The 20,037-nt window shown below is 48.2% G+C and overlaps 1 protein-coding gene across 2 annotated transcripts in view; it reads left to right on the forward strand.

Annotated features, from left to right (window-relative positions):
• NGEF (neuronal guanine nucleotide exchange factor) overlaps positions 1-20,037 on the forward strand; it is an 81,674-nt gene that overhangs the window by 34,343 nt on the left and 27,294 nt on the right. The window contains exons 1-3 of one of the 2 annotated variants that reach the window (XM_049769306.1): positions 1,240-1,400; positions 2,083-2,225; positions 7,613-7,908. In XM_049769306.1, coding sequence (XP_049625263.1) covers positions 1,297-1,400; positions 2,083-2,225; positions 7,613-7,908 — 543 coding nt within the window. In that variant the 5' untranslated portion in view covers positions 1,240-1,296. Of the gene's footprint in view, positions 1-1,239; positions 1,401-2,082; positions 2,226-7,612; positions 7,909-20,037 lie in introns of those variants that run through there. The other variant, XM_049769305.1, reaches the window with a different exon arrangement.

Raw genomic sequence — 20,037 nt, forward strand, 5'->3', positions numbered from 1 at the left:
AGCCACATGGGGAGGGGGACAGCTGGAGCTGGGGGAGAGGGAACAAAGGCAGACCCCTAGTTTAAAAAGGTGGACTAAGGTGTGGCCAGGCACTGAGCGGCGTGAGACTTTGGGGAGGGACGATGGTCAGTGCGCGACAAGAAAGGTTTAAGGAAGAGCTGTGCAGGCCTTGCTGTCTGGGTACAGTGGAGAGGAAATAAATTGGGCTTCCCCACAGACGCTGCCGAGAGGGCACAGCTGGCAGCGGGAAAAGGGATTCCTGGTCTGCAAATTCTCTGGGCTTTGGGACTGTGTTGCATCCCTTCTACCCAGCGGCAAACGAGGCCCAAGTGGCAGCAGCTTCAGGAGTTGGATTTGGAAGAGACAGAAAGAAGCTCAGCCACCACAGGCTTGCTACCCTACCTGGCAGAAAACGCCTCTCCTTCCACGCTCCCTTCTCCGTCTTTCTGCACGGATGGGTGGGCAGTGGAATCGCTAGCGACCCTCCCACTAGGAGTATGTGCTTAGGCAACACAGGACGGGCTTCACTGTGCGCTCCCCCAGGGCGCAACTGGGGACCCACCAGAAGAACCCTGGAGAGGGGAGCGCGGAGCGTGGACCCCTGGCACCACGCACTGGCGCGGGGAAGGACCCCGGCGGGTGGGCACTGGCTGCGGTTCCAGGGGTGTGACGCCCCCACTCTAGGCCTCCTTGACGCTGATCCAAGGGACACAGCCGGGAACAAAGTGCAGCTTCCCAGGGCCCCGGGCTCTCGTGCAGAAGCGGGGGACACTGGGTCGCCCCTTCTGATCCCTTCATCAGCGTCCCAAGGCCAACCGAACTGGGGATCGCTGGGAGAAGATAGAGTCTCCTAGTCTTCCAAGACGCAGGTCTCAGAGTCGGGTCCCCAGCCCCAAAGTCGCACTTCGGGGTGCGCAGGGGCGAGCGGGCAGCCGGGGTCTCCAAACTGATTTCTGGTGGGCTGGAGCGGGGCCAGTCACCTCGAAGGTCCCGTCCAGGTCCGCCCCGGGTTGCGACTCCGTCTGGCTCGCGGAGTCCCGGGGCCCGGGCGCCGTGCACCCCGCTCCCCGGCCTCGCCCCCGCCGTGCGCCCCGCCCGTCTCCCGTTACCCCGGCAACCCCCGGAGCCTCAGGCGCGCGCCCGGGGCCCGCGGGAGCGCTCGGCGGCGGCGGCAGCGCTAGCTCCGGCTCCTGCCGCGCACGCTACGACCCGCTCCCAGCCCGCTCGGAGCCCCCTGGCCCGGCCCGGCCCGGCCCGGCTGCGGGGTCCCCCCGCGCGCCCCAACTGGCCGCCCCCATGGAGCTGCTGGCCGCAGCCTTCAGCGCCGCCTGCGCCGTGGACCACGACAGCTCCACCTCGGAGAGCGACGCCCGCGACTCGGGGGGACACCTGCCTGGCAGGTGAGCTCGGGCGGACGGTCGCTCCCCGCGCGCAACGGGGTGGACACCGTGCGCCCCCCGTTGCGCACGCTTCCCTGCGCGATCGGTGCCCGGGAGAGCCGCTGCTCCGCCACCCCCAGCCCCGACCCCAATCCGCTTGGCACCCCGCAGTGGCTGTGGGGGCGGCGAGGGCGAGGACAGCCGCGTACTCACCTACCCGCGCCCCCGGAGCCCGGAGCCCCCGCGCCCTCTAGGACCACCCTGGGGCTCGCGCGAGCATCCCTCTTAGCATCCCCCTGGGCGGGGAGGATGCTCCCTGGGGTTGAAACGTCGGGGACCAACCAGCACGGATGCGGGGTTCGGGGTAGGGGACACGAAGGCTGCGCTCCCGGACACCCCGGCCCGACCGTCGGGGCGGCTGGTAGGCGCCGCGCCTTGGCTAGGGCGCGCCAAGTTTCCGACGCTACCCGCGAGCTCCGAAAACAGGCCGGCCTGGGCGGGCTGGGTGGGGGAATGAATCACCGTCGCTCCCTGGCCGGCTAGTGACCAAAAAAAAAAAAAAAAGTGGGGGGGGGGGCTGTGAGACCCGTGGGGCCCGGCCAGGCACGGGTACGAGCCAGCTGGAGGCCCCAAGCCTAGGGGTGCGCATGGCGAACAGTCGAGCAACCCCCACCCCACCCCGACCTTCTCCTGTCTTTGGCAGCGAGTCGTCGTCCACCCCGGGAAATGGGACCACGCCCGAGGAGTGCCCGGCGCTGGCCGACAGCCCCACCACGCTCACCGAGGCCCTACAAATGATCCACCCCATCCCCGCCGACTCTTGGAGAATCCTCATCGAACAAATAGGTGGGTGTCCCCGCCGCGCAGAAAGGGGGTTGGATGGAGGAGGTTTTCTGGGTGTTGTGTGCTTGCTGGACGCTGCTCCCCTCCTACTCCTTCCGAGAGGGAGCACCGTGCCAGTGCTGTCTGACTTGGCACAGACCCCCTTGAACCCCAAACCCAGCAACAACGCTGCTCCTTTTTATAGAACCCCGCAGCTCCAGGCTTTAGGGCGGGCAACCTCCATCCTGTGCGCTTTGCGTCTCTCAGTCTGCCCCATTCCCTCGGACAATACCTGGTGTCACTCCTGCAGAAAGATGGGGTGTGCAGGGGCTAGGAGAAGGGAGTGCTCTGGAGAGGGTAGGAAGGGGCTTCTTGGGAGAGGCAAGCAGAGTTGGTTCTACGTAGGCACAGGAGGACCAGGGGAAAGGAGGGAAAACTGTGTCAGTCAGCGGGGATGCCTGGCCTACCCTGCCCTTGCAAGGTGGGGGAGCACCAGAGAAAGTGTGCAGAGGATCCCCAGCGGCTCTAAGGTCTGGAGGTGCTGTGAAGACACAGGGCCTGGGGGTTCTGTTGTGATAGCCACGTGGTTCTGGCCTTGGGTTCTTGGGGAGGCCCCTGGAAGGCAGTGTCTGCCTCTTTGCTCTTCATCACTATTTCCGTGAAGGATTAAGACTCCCAGATACTACCGGGCAGGATGAGAGGGTCGCCCCAGCACTCAGCTAGGTCTGAAGTGGTTCCCAGGCTAACCGGGGGCTGCGTTTTGGGGGCACTGCGCGGGGCGGCCCACTCTCTCCCAGCTGAAGTGGTGGTTGCTGAGCCTCGTGCAAAGCTGAGGGGGTGGTACACACTCTGCCTGCTGGAATTGTGTTCCCAGAGGGCCCCCCGCGAGTCGGGTGGGGGTGCTCTCCCTTTGTTTGCCCGGGAGACGGGGCTGATCGGAGAACAAAGACTCCTGAGAAGCCCCTTTCCCACCTCTGAGCCCCCTGAACGAAGCCATCCTCAGTTGGGAAGGAAATGGAGGAGTCTATGACTTGTCTCTAGGAGAAGCCTGGAGGGTTGTAGGCCCAGGCACTCTGGCCTGAACCCCTCCTTCTCTTAGCCCTGCTTCTCCTCTCCTGGTCTTTGGTGCCGGGGCAGATGTCTCTGCCAGTAGCACTGGTGTGCCTCCTGGCAACCAGCACCTTATTCCCTGTCTGCTTGGCGAGCCCTCATGTCAGTGCTCAACATGCAAGGACTGACAGCTCGCGTGGTGCCGCCCCCGTCCACACCCTTCACACATGCCCAGGCCCATGCAAGGCAGCTCCTTGCTGCAGTCTGCCTGCGCCCTGAAAGCCCTGAAAGCCCTGAAAGCCAGGGCTTTTCCAGACTCAGGGATGTGGGAAGGAAGAAGCAGAACTCTGAATCCAGAGGCTTTCCCAGGCCAGAGGGTATTGGTAGTGGCTCCCCTGAAGGGCAAAATAGGGCAATAAAGACTGAATGGCGGTGATGGTGTGTGTGTGTGTGTGTGTGTGTGTGTGTGTGTGTGTGTGTGTGTGTGTGTGTGTGTGTGTGTGTGTGTGTGTGTGTGTGTGCAGATGCACAGACCTTGCAATCCTGGAGCTGTGAGCAAGTGGTCGCATATTTTTTACTTTCATCTACAGTGCTCTTACTATTTCACAAATGCATGGCACCAAGGGAATGCTCAAGAAAAAGGAAGTTAATTCCCTGCCTTTTAGAATTCGTTTTGTTTTGTTCTGGGACCACACCTAGCAGTGCACAGGGCTGACTCCTGACTCTGCATTCACAAACCTGGCAGGCTCAAGGGACCACATGGAGTGCCGGGGATCAAACCTTGGTCAACCACATCCTACTCACTGTATTGTTTTTCCAGTCCTGAATTCCCTGCCTTTGAAAAGCTTCTTTTGGAGGGCTCGAGAGATAATATAGGGGTTACAGTGCTGTCCATAGGGTGCCTATGCACCACTAGAAGTGACCACTGAGCACAGAGACAGAAATAAGCTCTGGGCACCATGCTGTGTGCTCACACTCACACACACACAACACACGATTATTCTGATGTCCAAAGGGAGGAAAAATGACTCTTTTCAGAAAAGTGAAGCAAGAGAGTTTTATTGAATAAAATTTATGTAGAAAAAGATCCAGGGGAGTGAAGAGTTAGGGGTGAGAAGAGAAAGAATTGAGATTCAAGAGAGAACACAAGCTTGAAAAAAGCAAAAAAGGAAAGAGAGACAAGAAAGTGAGATACATGCTCAAGAGAGAACAAGGACTTGAAGAGCGAGCCCAGAAACAGACATTTAATGGCTCTGGAAGCTTTGGCAAGAGGGTTGGGAATTGAGCCCCTTTCTGCAAGGCAGGGCTACCAGCTTGCTGCAAACCATGATAATTAGGAGAAATGGGAATGGAACCTTCTAGTCCTCTGTGAGTACAGGTGCAAGTGCTCACGATAATAGCCACATAAAGTTGTTCTGAGTGTACAAAACTAATAAATAAACTGGGAAAACATGATACACTGACAGTACACTGATTGCATTATTTTAACCAGATCATTTATATAGATGTCATTCCTGACTTAAAATTGTTCCATGTTATAAATAAATGTTAAGGCTGATTAAAAAAATAATGAGAGTAGTTATTAAATGGTTACATAGTGTGTCAAGTAATACTATAATCATAGAAACTCAAAAATGGTGTTTAAATTAATATTTTACATGTTTTAGAAAGACTTATGACATCTTAAAATTCTAAAATTATTTGGATTGGGAGTTGTTGACAGAAGGTAATAGAATGTTCTGTGCCCCAACAGACAACTTTAAGCAATAGAATATTTTTTCTCTGTTGATGACTCTGGAGGTAGACAGTTCTGAAGTGGCATCATTCGGCCAATCAGTGGTCCAACTCCTTTTTCCTAACCATTCTCAGAATTGGGGCTTTAGGTCACAAAATTGCTGCCACACAGCATCAGACATCACATCTTCAATCTGCCATGTATATAAACAGAAAAGGACGTGACTATGGGGCAGGGCAGGTGATATATTTTTGAAACCCTTAGACAGACAGGTAATCTCTTTGGCAGGTTTTGTTGCAGGCCCATGAATAAACCCACTGCTATCTGAGTGGGTTCTAATGGTTCAGTTTTCACCCCTGCTCCAGCACAAAGGGTGTGGCAGAGAGGTCACAGTGATCTCAAACCACCCCTTTTCACTCCACTAAGCACAGTGACCACATTTCTCTTTTTTTAGCAGATGGATGATTGACTGCAAGAGGTAGAAATGGCATTGCCACAGCATGTCCACTGTAACAGACACAAGGCATATTTTTGAACCTTCACCAACATACCAGAGTGGTTAGACATTTTTTGTGGCGCTTAGAGACTACATAATAACAATGTGTTCGAGTCAACAAATCCTCATACACAGATTGTTGGGGAGACACTGCTGAGTTTTGATGAGCCAGTCCAAGTCGGCTCCCAGATTCTGCTTTCTTTAAACACAGCATCAGCCTGGTAGAATACAAACTGCCTTGCTGACCAGCAGCAGATGAGGCGACGGGGTGTGTCAGAAGCTGGCCAGACACATTTAGGAGGGGCAACAGGGTGCTGTTTGATGACCTGTCCTAGAAACTCCAGCTTGCAATCTGCTGTATTAGAACATTAAAGAGACACTGTAACTTGCTTACTTTTTATTGAGATAATGCTCCTTTCCAAGATGTTCTCTTTCTGTTTTAAGGGTTGATGTCATGCTGCATTTTAATTTCTTTAAAGAAGTGAAATAAGGCTGGAGAGATATTATAGGGATTTATGGGGTCTGACTAGAGTTCAATCCCTGCTACGGCATATAATCTCCCAAGCATTGCCAGGAGTGAGACCTGAGCATCACTGAGAGTGGCCCAGAAAAAGTAAGTTGATATAAGAATGAAAGCAACAGTACAGTGGTAGGGCTTTTGCTTTGTACAGAGCAGACCCAGATTGGATCCTCAGCATCCCATATGGGTTTCCCAAAGCCTGCCAGGAGTAATTTCTTAGTGCAGAGCCAAGAGTAACCCTGAGCATCACTGGGTATGGCCCAAAAGCAAAAATAAATAAGTAAATATAAGTTAATATAAAGAAATGCTACCCTGAGGCTGGCAACTTGGTTATTCAGTGGTGCTTGGGAAGCTACTTGTCCAGGGTCTTAAACAAGGGGATGGATGAGTGGGCAGGAGTTTTGTGTCGTGTGCAGTTGCGACAGTTCTATACTCAGCCCTCAACTGGGAGCCGCCCTGAGCTCCATCCAAGAGATAATACAGCAGGAGGGGTGATTGCCTTGCACTCAACCAACCCAGGTTCCATCCCCAGCTTTCCATATGGTCTCCTGAGCACTGCCAGGAATAATTCCTCAAAGCAGAGTCAGGAGTAACTCTGAGTACTGCCAGGTGTGGCTCAATCCTCCACAAAAAATAATAAATAAACCAACTCTCCTTTGTGTCCCAGCTGAAGGAGAGAATTTGTCCCTGCCAGGCCCTGAGTTTCCTTCATAGGTATCCCATGGGAACCATGTCAGTATGTTTTGCCTGACATCAGCTGCATTCACCTGCAGACAGGGGCAATCCCTGAGTCAGTTCTGTGCTCTGTGTCAAGAAGGTATACTGAGCCCCTCCTGGAATATACTTTTTTGTTGTGTAACTAAGCAGACCAGGAGCTCAGATGCCCTCAGATGCCCTCCTCTCTGGGGCATCACACAACTTGTCCCTCTAAAACCTGAATTCCAGATACTTCTGTTGTTTCTCTCCCAGCTACCCAGAAGCCTGGTAGAGCCCACCCCCACCCCAGCCAGCCCTCAGCCAGGATTCCACACTGGGTGTGTTGCTGTGGAGGTGATGCCTTGGTGCCAATTCTGTAGTATCCCCAATCTCTTTCAAGGCCTAGGCTAGCCCTCGATCCCAAAAGGAATCCAGGAGGCCATGGGGACGATTACCCAATATTTCCCAGCAGCCCTGTTTTACCGGAAATGTGCAGTCTCTGAATGCTATGACCTGTGGCCCCTTTAGGCTGAGAGCACCTCCTGGCTGGAGAGAAAACACTCTTAGGGATGGTATGGACATTGAGACTGTGCTGACTCTCACAGCAGCAAGACCTAAATCTGGGTCTGCCAGCAAGTGTGGGGATTTTCACATGCATTCATGTGTGTATGTGTGGGTGTGTGTGTGTGTGTGTGTGTGTGTGTGTGTGTGTGTGTGTAAGTCCATGCATGTATGTATGTATATGTGTGTATTGCACCTTTCAGTGTCCCCCCATTAAGTGATCACATCCCCCTGACTATGTGCAGGAGCTGAGCCTTCGTGGGGGCCCAGGGCCACAAGTCTCGCCTCCCCGCCAGGGAAGCAGCTCTATCTGTGCTACCAATTTGTCCTCAACACGTCTCTGTGGCTTGCAGGGCTCCTGTACCAGGAATACCGCGACAAGTCAACGCTCCAAGAGATCGAGACAAGGAGGAAGCAGGATGCTGAGATCCAAGCAGGAGACGACGGGTCCCCCGCCAGCGAGGAGGCCCCTGAGGAGGAAGAAGCCGAGGAGGAGGAGCTTGCCAGCCCCCCAGAGAAGAAGGCTTTGCCCCAGATCTGCCTCCTCAGTAACCCGCACTCCAGGTTTAATCTCTGGCAAGATCTCCCCGAGATTCGAAGCAGCGGGGTCCTAGACATCCTCCAGCCCGAAGAGATCAGACTGCAGGAGGTAACAGGGCTTAAGGGGAAAGTTCCCCCACCCGGGGATTCTGTCTGGGTGGCAGGTGAGGCTCCTGGCTGGGTTTGTCTGTCTGGAATATGCAGGGGATCAGGACCTTTGTGAGTCTGTGCAGCCATTGTCAGCTCAGCTGTGTGTCGTGTGCAATGGACCAAGCTAGGCATGGTGGCCATGGGACTGTTCCTAGTACTGTTATTGCCACCTCCCTCGCCCCAGATTAGTTTTACTCTCCACCTCACCCCCACACCTCTGTGTCATTGTCCTTCAAACATGGAGTGATGGGGGCCTACACAGCCAACCCAGAATGAACCTGGGTTCCATTCCTGGCATCCCATATGGTCCCCACAAGCCTGCCAGGAGGGATTTCTGAGTGTAGAGCCAGAAATAACCCTGCCCTCAACAAAAAAAGTGAGCAGAGGCTGAGGAGAAAGCTGGGGTATCCGTGTAGAATGCGGGGGGGAGGGTGATCTCTGCCACAGAACAAACAGTCCATGCTGATTTGGCCCCTCCATTGGGCTAGCTGGGTGCCCCAGTGGTCCCAGGGCGTGTTACTGGCAAAGAGAAAGAATCTAAGAGGAATGAGCTGAGCCAGGAAAAAGACAGCCAAGAGCATCAGCGCCTTTAGCTGAACTGAGATTTGGGAAGAAGAGGAGGGACAGTGGTCAGGTGAGAGAATGGAGCAAGTATGGGCTCTGGTGGAACTTTAAAAAGTGGGTCCAGGGGCCGGGCGGTGGCGCTAAAGGTAAGGTGCGCCTGCCTTGCTTGCGCTAGCCTTGGACGGACCGCGGTTCGATCCCCCGGTGTCCCATATGGTCCCCCAAGCCAGGAGCAACTTCTGAGCACATTGCCAGGAGTAACCCCTGAGCGTTACCGGGTGTGGCCCAAAAACCAAAAAAAAAAAAAAAAAAAGTGGGTCCAGGGGGCCGGAGAGATAGCATGGAGGTAAGGCGTTTGCCTTTCATGCAGGAGGTCATCGGTTCGAATCCCGGCGCCCCATATGGTCCCCTGTGCCTGCCAGGAGCAATTTCTGAGCCTGGAGCCAGGAATAACCCCTGAGCACTGCCGGGTGTGACCCAAAAACCACAAAAAGAAAAAAAGTGGGTCCAGAACTGGAGAGATGATATGGGGTCAGACAGTGTGAGTGACTGGCTCTGGTTTGAATCCTGGCACCACCTGTAGCTCCTAGCACCTCTGAGTGTCTAGGGTAAGCTCCAGGACCACACTCCCCAGGTCCTTGCTTTGAGCATCCAGCTTGATTGGCCAAGCTCGAGGGGCTCCCAGGTCTCTGAGCACTACTTGGGAGTCCTTCTAGCAAAAAAAATGGTGGATCTAGAAGGTATGGGTTAAGGTACCTGCCTTGCCTGTGGCTAACTAGCTTCCGTCTCTGCCACCACTGCAGACCTCTGAGCAGTGACAGCCTCGAGCCTTGCATTGAACCCCTCTCTGGAAAGGCCCCAGCGGGGTATCTCCTGATCACTACTTCCATGATCCCCCAAATAAAGTGAGTGCAGGGGGCAGAAGATAGCACAGCACATCATCCCTGGCATGCTCAGAACCAAGTTTTATCCCCACGCTATATGCCCATCTTTAAGCACTGTTGGATGTGGCCATGGTGTGCCCCAAACCTCTAGGCTCAAACTAAATAGCCGTTCAATTAGATGAGTATTTCTGGGGGTGTGCCCCCAGATCCCTAGCATTGTTTGGAAACCCCAAACTGAACAACAGCAAAAATGGGTATAGGAACTGGAGGTAATACAAAGTGTTGTGTATGTAAATATTTTGGGGGATTACTATGTTGCTCACCCTAATCTGATTAGGTGATTGTGCCCTACCCTAGGGTGTGACCTGGCATTCTGCCCCCACCCTAGGGTAGGACCTGATTCTGCTTCCACCATTGGTTGGTATCTGATCCCACCATTGGGTGGGACCTGACTCTGGACTATAAGAGCAAGGGTCTGTGGAAGGCGAGAGGCTTTTGCTGGCTGGAACTGAATCGGAGTCTTTGGACTTCAGTTTTGTCCATCCAAATAAAGCAAATATTTCCACGAGCCTGATTGTCTGCGAGCTGTTTACCCGCCGTTTCACCTCAGAACCGTGGGCTAGACAGGGTGGCAGACACGTGCTACGAGCTGGAAGAAAAGGGCCTCATTCTCCATCCCTCCATCAGTCAACCTCTTCAGGGGCTGTCCTGCTACATAATGACGCCCGGACAGGGACCTGAACCCTGGACCCTCAGAACTGTAAGTGAAATATTTCATTGGAAATTTCCTATGCTGACCATCAAATGGTTTCTGTGGTTAGTCATGTGGATTTTACCACCCTTAGTCTTACGCATTGGTGCTCTAGTATACAAGTGGATCATTCCATTTTGTTTAAAACTAATTGGTTTTGATCTAAGGACAATCACTGCAGTTGGATGGTTGTGGTCTATATTTCAAATGAAAAGTGTAGTGTCTCTAGCCATCATAGTTTGTGGAATTTCTGTGTTGACTAACGTTATTATTATGAGCATAGTTATTTGCTGTTATTTCTATTTAGGAAATAGAAAGTGTAGAAATGGTGAGGCTAAAACCAGTATAGATAATAATGAAATTTATCTGACGAAAACTCAGACCAAGGTGCAGGCTGACGAATCCAGCCCCACCATCAACAATATAGAAATTTTTGCTGGAAGAAAAACAACTCAGAATGTTAAGCCTGATTCTAGTGAATTGCTTGACAGTAGTGACTCAGATAATGATCTACCTCCAGTGCTAACTCCACGAAGTATGCCTCCTTCTAGTCACAAAATTGAATCGCAGAGCAGAGCAGATTCAAAAAATGAACCACATGCTCAGTCTCAGAGCTCTATTCAGAGTAATTTTGCTAATCAGGCTTTATCCCCTATAGACGGGGTAAATGTTTCTAACTATGTACCCTATCAGATGGAAGAATTAGATCGGTTTAAAAGATCATGTAAAGAAAATGGGCCAAAATCGCCATACAGTGTGGAGTTATTAAGACTTTGGAGTCATAACTCATCTTGGACTTTGTATGATTTTAAAAGAATCGCTGAAATATGCCTGTCATCTAAACAGCGAACTGAATGGGAAATGTACTATTCAGAAGGCGTAAAAGCTAAATTATATAGTCCGGATGGTATGAAAAAGCAAGTGGCAGGTGTTACTCTATCGTATGAATTATTGATGGCAGAAAATCAATTTGCAAATATTCAGACACAAGCAGCTTTACCTAAGGAAATCTTAAATTTAATCAGGGAGATTGCATTGTCAGCATGGGAAAAAATTGATTCTAACAGCATTGGTAGAGGAAACTTTTTAAAAATTACCCAAGGCCCTTATGAGTCATTTGCAGAGTTTGTAGGTAAGATTAAAGATGCTCTGAAGTTACAGGTGGAAGATGAGGAGATTAGAAACTTCCTAGTAAAATCTGTGGCCTATCATAATGCAAATTCAGCCTGTAGATTAGTATTGAATACATTAAATGAAAAGTCAGATCTGAATGATTACCTTTATGCCTGCCGGAATGTCTATGTGGAACCCCAACCCCCACCCCACTCAGACTCAGTACAAACCTTCCCAGTTACCAAGGGAACAATGTCTTACTCCCCTCGGGGACAGAACACTTTCCGGAAACCAGGTCTTTGCCCAAAATGCAAAAGGGGTCGCCACTGGGCGAAAGATTGCAGATCCAGAAACCTCATTAATAATAACCTAAGTAGAGGTTTCAACACAGTCCCCAGGAGGCAAATCGCCTGCTACCATTGTGGAAAACAGGGACATATCAAAAGAAATTGTCGTCTCCTTATAAATTCAGCTCCCCAAGAACACACATACAAGATGCAGGGAAACGCCCACAGGGCCTCCCCCCAGGCCCTTCCAAATCAGGGGCAAAGTTCACAGACAATAATCCTTCCAAGCCCAGCCCAAGAAAATTCATCACGATAAGGGAATTAATCCACTCTACTTCAGGGAGTGCCGGATTAGACATATTATGCCCAGAGGACATTACAATTTACCCAGGAGCATGCCCTTACATGTTAGAAACTGGCATTGTAGGCCCGCCACCCCCAGATACCATGGGTTTGATTCTTGGCAGAAGTTCCCTCAACATAAAGGGTATATCAGTAATCACTGGTGTCATTGACTCAGATTCCATGGGAGAAATCATTGTAGTTATTACTGTACCAGTTACATGGACCTTTAAAAAAGGAGAAGCGATTGCCCAGATAGTAATAGTGCCTTATGTCAAATTTGGGACTTCAGATAAGACTAGAATTGGAGGTTTTGGAAGCACAGATCCGGGTGCTGCTCAAAACCCAATCGTGGCTCTGGTTACTAAATGTAAAGATGAACACCCAATGATCAAACTTCACTTGGAAGGCAAACCCTTTGATGGAATGATAGATACGGGTGCTCAGGTTACCGTAATTTCTGATAAAGAATGGCCAGAAAATTGGCCTCTTCAGGAAATCCCGTATTCCCTAGAAGGAATAGGAGGCCTGAGTTCCTGTCTGTTGAGTACGAGGACTATACTATTTTACGGCCCAGAAAATCAAAAAGCAATAATCAGACCTCACGTGGGCCCATTTTCACCATCCCTGTGGGGCCGTGACCTACACAAACAGTGGAAAGCAGAATTCCACATCCCATTAGCTCCAGAAGAGTCCGAACCTTCTTTTGATTTAAAAACCCAAAATTTTTAGTGGGGGCCACTACCGTAAAAACACCAGCACCAATAAAAATAAAATGGAAATCTGATGAACCAATTTGGACAGGTCAGTGGCCCCTTAAAACTGATAAATTAAAGGTGCTGACAGAATTAGTGGAGGAACAGCTAAGTTTAGGACATATTGAACCATCTTTTTCTCAATGGAATTCACCTATATTCACTATAAAAAAGAAATCCGGTAAATGGAGACTTTTGATGGATCTTAGAGCTATAAATTTATCCATGATACCTATGGGCAAATTGCAGACTGGTTTACCATCACCTGTAGTTATTCCAAAGGAATGGCCACTAATTATAATTGATCTGAAAGACTGCTTCTACCATATTCCTATCCACCCAGATGATAAAAAACGTTTTGCATTCTCAGTTCCTTCTCTCAATAATACCCATCCCTGCAGACGTTTCCAATGGACTGTTCTCCCCCAAGGCATGCTGAATTCCCCAACCATGTGTCAGTTTTTTGTAGATAAGGTTTTGAGCCCTGCTCGTGAAAAATTTCCTCAAGCCATGATATTTCATTATACAGATGATATCTTGCTCACAATGAACAACGAAACAGATTTACAGGAATTATACTCTTATGTTACTGACTGTTTACAAACATCAGGACTGAAAATAGCTTTAGAAAAAATACAGATAATGCCACCGTATCAATATTTGGGTTTTATTTTGGACCGGACGTCTATACGTCCACAAAAATTTTCTATCAAAAAAGAAAACCTCAGAACGCTTAATGATTTTCAGAGACTTTTAGGTGACGTAAATTGGCTCCGCCCTGCACTAGGAATCCCAAATGCAGAGTTATCTAATCTGTTTAAAACGTTGGAGGGTGATCCTGCTTTAGATAGCCCGAGAAATTTAACAACAGCTGCCAAAAATGAATTGGACATCTTCTTGAGCAGATTACAAAAATCGTTTCTCTCAAGATTCATCCCAGGAGAAAAGGTATTACTGTTAATCTTCCCTACTATAGAAACCCCCACAGGGGCCTTGATGCAACAGTCAGGACCTTTGGAATGGGTGTATTTACATAACAAACAACCTCGCTCAGTTGTCCCCTACTTACAACTGATTTCAGAGATTATTATCAAGGCAAGACTCAGATCTATATCTTTACTAGGTTTTGATCCAGATATAATAGTTTTGCCAGTACCAAAAAAGGAAATTGAGTCAATATTGCCAATTAATGAATCTCTACAAAGGGCCCTCTCAGATTTCACAGGAGAAATATCCTCCCATTATCCAGCAGGAAAAATTTGGGACTTTTTAAAGAAAACTCAGTTTGTTATTTCTTCAATTGTTCGGGATTCCCCTATTCCCAATGCCAAGGTTTTTTACATTGATGGATCCCAAAATGGAAAAGGAGGAATAACTGGAGACAACATTAATATGACCATAGATACCAAATATAAATCTGCACAGAAAGTTGAATTAGCAACGTTAATTTACCTATTAGAAAATGTATCTGAAGCCATGAATATAGTTTCTGATTCTTTGTATGTGGTAAATTTATGTCATGTGATAGCCACTGCATCCCTTAATGCTAATAACCCGATCATACAGGACTTACTTAAACAATTACAGCAGCTTCTTCAAAAACGAACTGAGCCCATCTTCATCACACATATTAGAGCCCACTCAGGTCTTCCAGGACCTATGGCTCAAGGAAATAAAACTGCTGACTTGCTAGCAATGCCTATATTTAAATCACCTATAGAGGAACATTCAGCCCTACACACAAATGCTCGCCGTTTACATGTGAATTACCAAATTCCATGGAGGCAAGCTAGAGAAATCGTAGAAAACTGCAACGTATGTGCACCGTTAACAAAAAAGACTCACATAGCAGGAGCAAACCCAAGAGGCTTACAGTCTAACGAACTTTGGCAAATGGATATAACTCAAACAGATTTATTTCCAAGGAAACCTTATCTTCATGTTGTGGTGGACACTTATTCTCGGTTTATGTGGGCAATTCCCATGTCTTCTCAAAAATCTAAGGCTGCTTGTAGTTTTCTTTTACAATGTTTCTCTGTGATGGGTATTCCATATTCTATAAAAACTGATAATGGGCCAGCCTATGTTAGCAAAACTTTTGAATTTTTTTGTAAGGAATGGCAGATAAGACATCTCAGAGGAATTCCTTACAATTGTAGGGGACAGGCCATTGTAGAAAGGACTCACAGAACCTTAAAAACTCAATTGCAAAAAAATAGAAAAAGAGGTTTACCACCAACGGATTTGCTGTCTTTGACTCTTATCACACTAAATTACTTTAACTTACCCCAAGGGGAAAGCTACACTGCAGCGGAAAGACATTTTAAAGAAGATATTCAGAGACAAGAAACAACCCATAAACCTATTTGGATCAAGGAGGATGAAAAATGGATAGCTGGCTATCTTCTCCTAAGAGGAAGGGGTTATGCCTATGTTTCTATAAATGATGACCCTCCCAAAAAATTTTGGGTTCCATTACGTCTTGTTAGAAATCGGGCTAGCACAAATGATCAGGTTCAGACTACAAACTCCCCTTCAGAGAAAAAACAGAATACTTCAGACACTAACAGCAGTAATATTACTAAGGTCTCTGGGGCAGGGAACGATTTAGCTGTCACACACCATACAATGAGTGAGACTGATGGTAGTGATAAACCCTTACACTCCGAGATGCAAAAGGAAAGACAGGAACCTGTCTTAACTGGGCTCCAAAATATAGGAAACTCTTGCTACATGAACTCAATATTGCAATGCTTGTATAATATTTCAGACTTAACTCAGTATTTTTATAAAGATCATTATAAAAAGGATATTAACAAGAAAAATCCGATGGGGCATGAAGGTAAATTAGCCGAAGAATTTGGTCGGCTCATCAAAACCATGGGAAATGGATTTCATAGATATATTAACCCTGAAAGCTTCAAAGTAACAATTGGTTTACTTAATGACCAGTTTGCTGGACACAATCAGCAGGATCCTCACGAACTACTGATGTTCCTAATAGAGGGATTACATCAGGACTTGCTTACTGTAAATCTAATGACAGACAAAACTACACATCTCATGGGAAATGAAAATTATGAACAATTTAGTCCAGAACACCAAAAGGCTCATAAATCTATTATTTATGATCTCTTTCAAGGACAATTCAAATCTATACTCCAGTGTCTCACTTGCCACCAAAAGTCTGAGGTTTATGAGACATTTGTTCATTTGTCTTTGGCTGTTACATCTACAGATAAATGTACATTACAGGAATGCCTCTCTGAATTTTTTAAAGAAGAAGAATTAAGAAATGACAACAAAGTTCTGTGCAACAGTTGCAAAAATAGAAGGGATTTTTCAAAGAAAACGTACTTATGGAAACTGCCACCAGTACTTATAATACACTTGAAACGTTTTGCTTTTGATGGCAAACAAATAAAAAAATTGCATACTTATGTAGATTTTCCTTTAGAAGACCTCAATTTAGAGGAATTCACTTCAGAGAATAAAAGCAAGATTAAGAAATACAACTTATCATCGGTGTCAAACCATTATGGTAAAGTTCACTATGGACACTGTACTTCATACTGTAAAATTGCTGCAAAACAACACTGGATCAATTTTGATGACAAGAAGATCAAAAAAGTCCCTAATACATTGGTGAAATCCACAGCAGCATACATCCTGTTTTATACTTCTTAGAGATCTACAATGAACACCAGATAATCATTTTACTTCCTTATCAGTTGCTATTAATGCTCTAGGATTCTTTCCACAGGCATGATCAATGAATATAGATTGAAAATCATGAATCCCCAATGTGTTTCCTTGTAGGATGGATTTATGTCTTAATTTCATTATTGCTCTAGGTCTCAGTTAATCATGAAATTTTACAAATTAATTTAGTCAAGGTTCACCTGAAAGAGAAATTTCTCATCATATTAATGTTGTTTTTCTTTCTAGGTATACTCATTTAATGACTTTCACTCTTTTTATTTTAACATCATTGCTTTATTTCCCTCAATTTAGGTTTTAATTGTTGTGTATGTAAATATTTTGGGGGATTACTATGTTGCTCACCCTAATCTGATTAGGTGATTGTGCCCTACCCTAGGGTGTGACCTGGCATTCTGCCCCCACCCTAGGGTAGGACCTGATTCTGCTTCCACCATTGGTTGGTATCTGATCCCACCATTGGGTGGGACCTGACTCTGGACTATAAGAGCAAGGGTCTGTGGAAGGCGAGAGGCTTTTGCTGGCTGGAACTGAATCGGAGTCTTTGGACTTCAGTTTTGTCCATCCAAATAAAGCAAATATTTCCACGAGCCTGATTGTCTGCGAGCTGTTTACCCGCCGTTTCACCTCAGAACCGTGGGCTAGACAGGGTGGCAGACACGTGCTACGAGCTGGAAGAAAAGGGCCTCATTCTCCATCCCTCCATCAGTCAACCTCTTCAGGGGCTGTCCTGCTACACAAAGGACCAAGGCGCATGCCTGGCATATGTGGAGTTCTGAGTTGGACCGTCTGGTCACCACTGGGTGGTTCTGCTGCCTCCATGGGCCAATAAGTGCCCTTGAATGAGTGCCCTTGTTCCCATATGGGGTCGTGGCTGATGGACCCTTGGAATTATGCTCTCAGCCTTTGTCATCAAAGCAAAGTTATGTGTTAAGGGGACCCACCAATGGGGCAGGATAAATGTGGTGTCTGAGCAGCATCCCCAGGGGACCTGCATGCATGGGACATCCTGGGAAGGCTGGAGAGATCTAGAATTAGAGTGGCCCTCAGGCCTACTGGGGGTGCTGCCTGGGGAAGTAGAAGGTGGAGGAGATTTGGACACTTCTGACTTGATGGACCATCCAAGAGTGTCCAGTCCATGTTCCCCATATGGCTTCTCCCACTTTCCACTAAAAACTCATGAGAAGAGGGGCTGGAGTGGTGGCATGGAGCGGTAAGGCATCGGCCTTGCCGGCTCTAGCCTAGGACAGACCGCGGTTTGATCCCCTGGTATCCCATATGGTCCCCCAAGCCAGGAGCGATTTCTGAGTGCATAGCCAGGAGTAACCCCTGAGTGTCACTAGGTGTGCTCACCCCCCAAAAAAAAAAACTCATGAGAAGAGGTCATGCTCCCCCAAGAGACTAGGATGCTTAGTTGGGATCCCTCAGGTGTTGCTGGGCTGAGCAAAATTCTCCCTTTGACTCACTAAAAGCACCTGGCGGAAGGTTCTGGAAGACATGAAATTCATGTTTCTCTGTGTGAATATCCAGGCCTCCCCGCAGACCTCATTCATCAGCCTGATACTCTTCCCTCTGCTATCACAGGGCTATCTCGGGTGTCTTGGGTTCCCAACCAGAAAAGGACCTGCTTGGGAAGGAGAACCCATGTTTGTTTTCACACTAGTAATTGGGGAAACAAAAGTTTCAATTTCTATGAAAAGCCTTTAGATGATGTCTAACAGAATTTAAGTCAGCATTTCCTAATGGGGCCATGGGACACCCCCCCCCCAAATATTCCAAGGGACATTATGGGAATTGGGGTGGTTGGCATCAGCATAAAAATAGGAATTTAACTGGTAGGATGGGGCAGGGATGAGGGCACAAAATGAAAAGTCAGAAGGAGGCTGTGGTCAGAGAAAGGTCGAGAAACACTAGCTTAAAAGGCCTGGCATGACTCTAGCTAAAGCAGAGATAAAAGGAGAAAAAAAATCAGAAAAGCACCGAGCCCAGCGGCATAAAATAAGCCACAGATAACAGTCAGCCTGTCAGCTAGAAAAATAAACATGGGGTTGGAGAAACCTTATAGGGCTTAGGTCCTACACGGTCTCTGGTGCCACATTGCTTCCCGGTTGGGGTAGGCCTGAGTGGCCTCTGAGCACCACAGGACGCAAACAGCACTGCATGCTCAGGCTTTCATTGAACCATTGCCCAGTAGGTCCAGAATCACCCGGAGTGGCCCCCAAGTGGCCCTGAGCATTGCTAGGAAGCCCTGCCCCCCCCCCAAGTAAAAATAAAAGTAACTGCTTAAGCTTCTAGATTGAAAGTCAGAAATTCTCCATCTTTTCAGAAACATCTTCTTGCTTTATTATCAGAATAATAGATTCCCCGGGCAAGAAAACCTACCTAAGGGAACAATGTGTCAACTTGTCTTGTTAAAGGCTTTCTTTATTATAAAATGGTATACAGTTAAACAAGCAACTTACTAGCACATTACCATCATTTTTAAAAAGCTTGGGTTCAGGGACAATGCTCCAGCAAGAGTCACATATACAGAGCATGTATGAAACCCTCTGTTTATATCCAGCACTGCCTGGCTGCCACCCCAAGCTCCGGCCATCAGGCCTACACTGCTGGCTGCAACTCTCTGATCAATCTATTGTTGCAATAATAATATCATTATGCATAATTCATTCATTCATGCAATAGTAAATCTATTGATGCTTATCAATAATTAATTCATTGATGTGTAATCGATTCATTAATGCACTAATCTAGCCATCGTTGTAATGTTCCTCATGTTCAGGCCTTTCCTTGACTCCAGACTTCTCACATGCTTTTATGTGCCAGCCTCCTGCTATGCTTCTGTCTGTGTTGCAAGCTCTGGGGTTCAGACCACTCTGTGGAGCTCAGAGCCGCACTCCTTGGGGCTCAGGGTCACACCCTATGGGGCTCAGGACCTCACCCTAGGGCTCAGGGCCTTGTGGTGATGAGGAGGGAGCTCAGCACAATCTGCCTCCAGCCTGGTTTTCTTCAGCCCTGTCACTTTTCCCATCTTCATGAGGAGGAGAATAAAGAGCAGCTGATGGGGCAGTTTTGTCACTTAGAATGACTCAAAGTGCATGACCCTTGTGAATATTTTCCTGTTCAAGCTTGATTGGACACATCTAAAAGCAATCCAGGGCCAGGAGAGATAGCACAGCGGTGTTTGCCTTGCAAGCAGCCGATCCAGGACCTAAGGTGGTTGGTTTGAATCCCGGTGTCCCATATGGTCCCCCATGCCTGCCAGGAGCTATTTCTGAGCAGACAGCCAGGAGTAACCTCTGAGCATCACCGGGTGTGGCCCAAAAAACAAAAAACAAAACAAAAAAAATTTAAAAGCAATCCAGGGGTTCCCGGTGGGCAAGATATGAAAGGAACCCTAGATGCTGGTTCCCACACAGCTTGGCAGGTACCCAAGGCTGCTGGGCTGGGCAGATCACCACCTATGAGGACAGCCGGTGTAACCCTCTCAGTGCCACCTACTGCAAAGGGGTAGCTGTGGGAATGGCAGCTCAGAAGGCAGCAGTGGGGCTGCCTGTCTGTTCTAGGATCAGTGTTACCAGATAGGGTGATGGGAGGTGCTGTGGAGGCCCCTCCAGCCTAATCCTTCTCTTCCCTGAAAGCCTGGAAGACACAGGTTATGTCTAGCCAGAT

This window comes from Suncus etruscus, chromosome 2, assembly GCF_024139225.1.
Source record: "Suncus etruscus isolate mSunEtr1 chromosome 2, mSunEtr1.pri.cur, whole genome shotgun sequence".
Lineage (NCBI taxonomy): Eukaryota > Metazoa > Chordata > Mammalia > Eulipotyphla > Soricidae > Suncus > Suncus etruscus.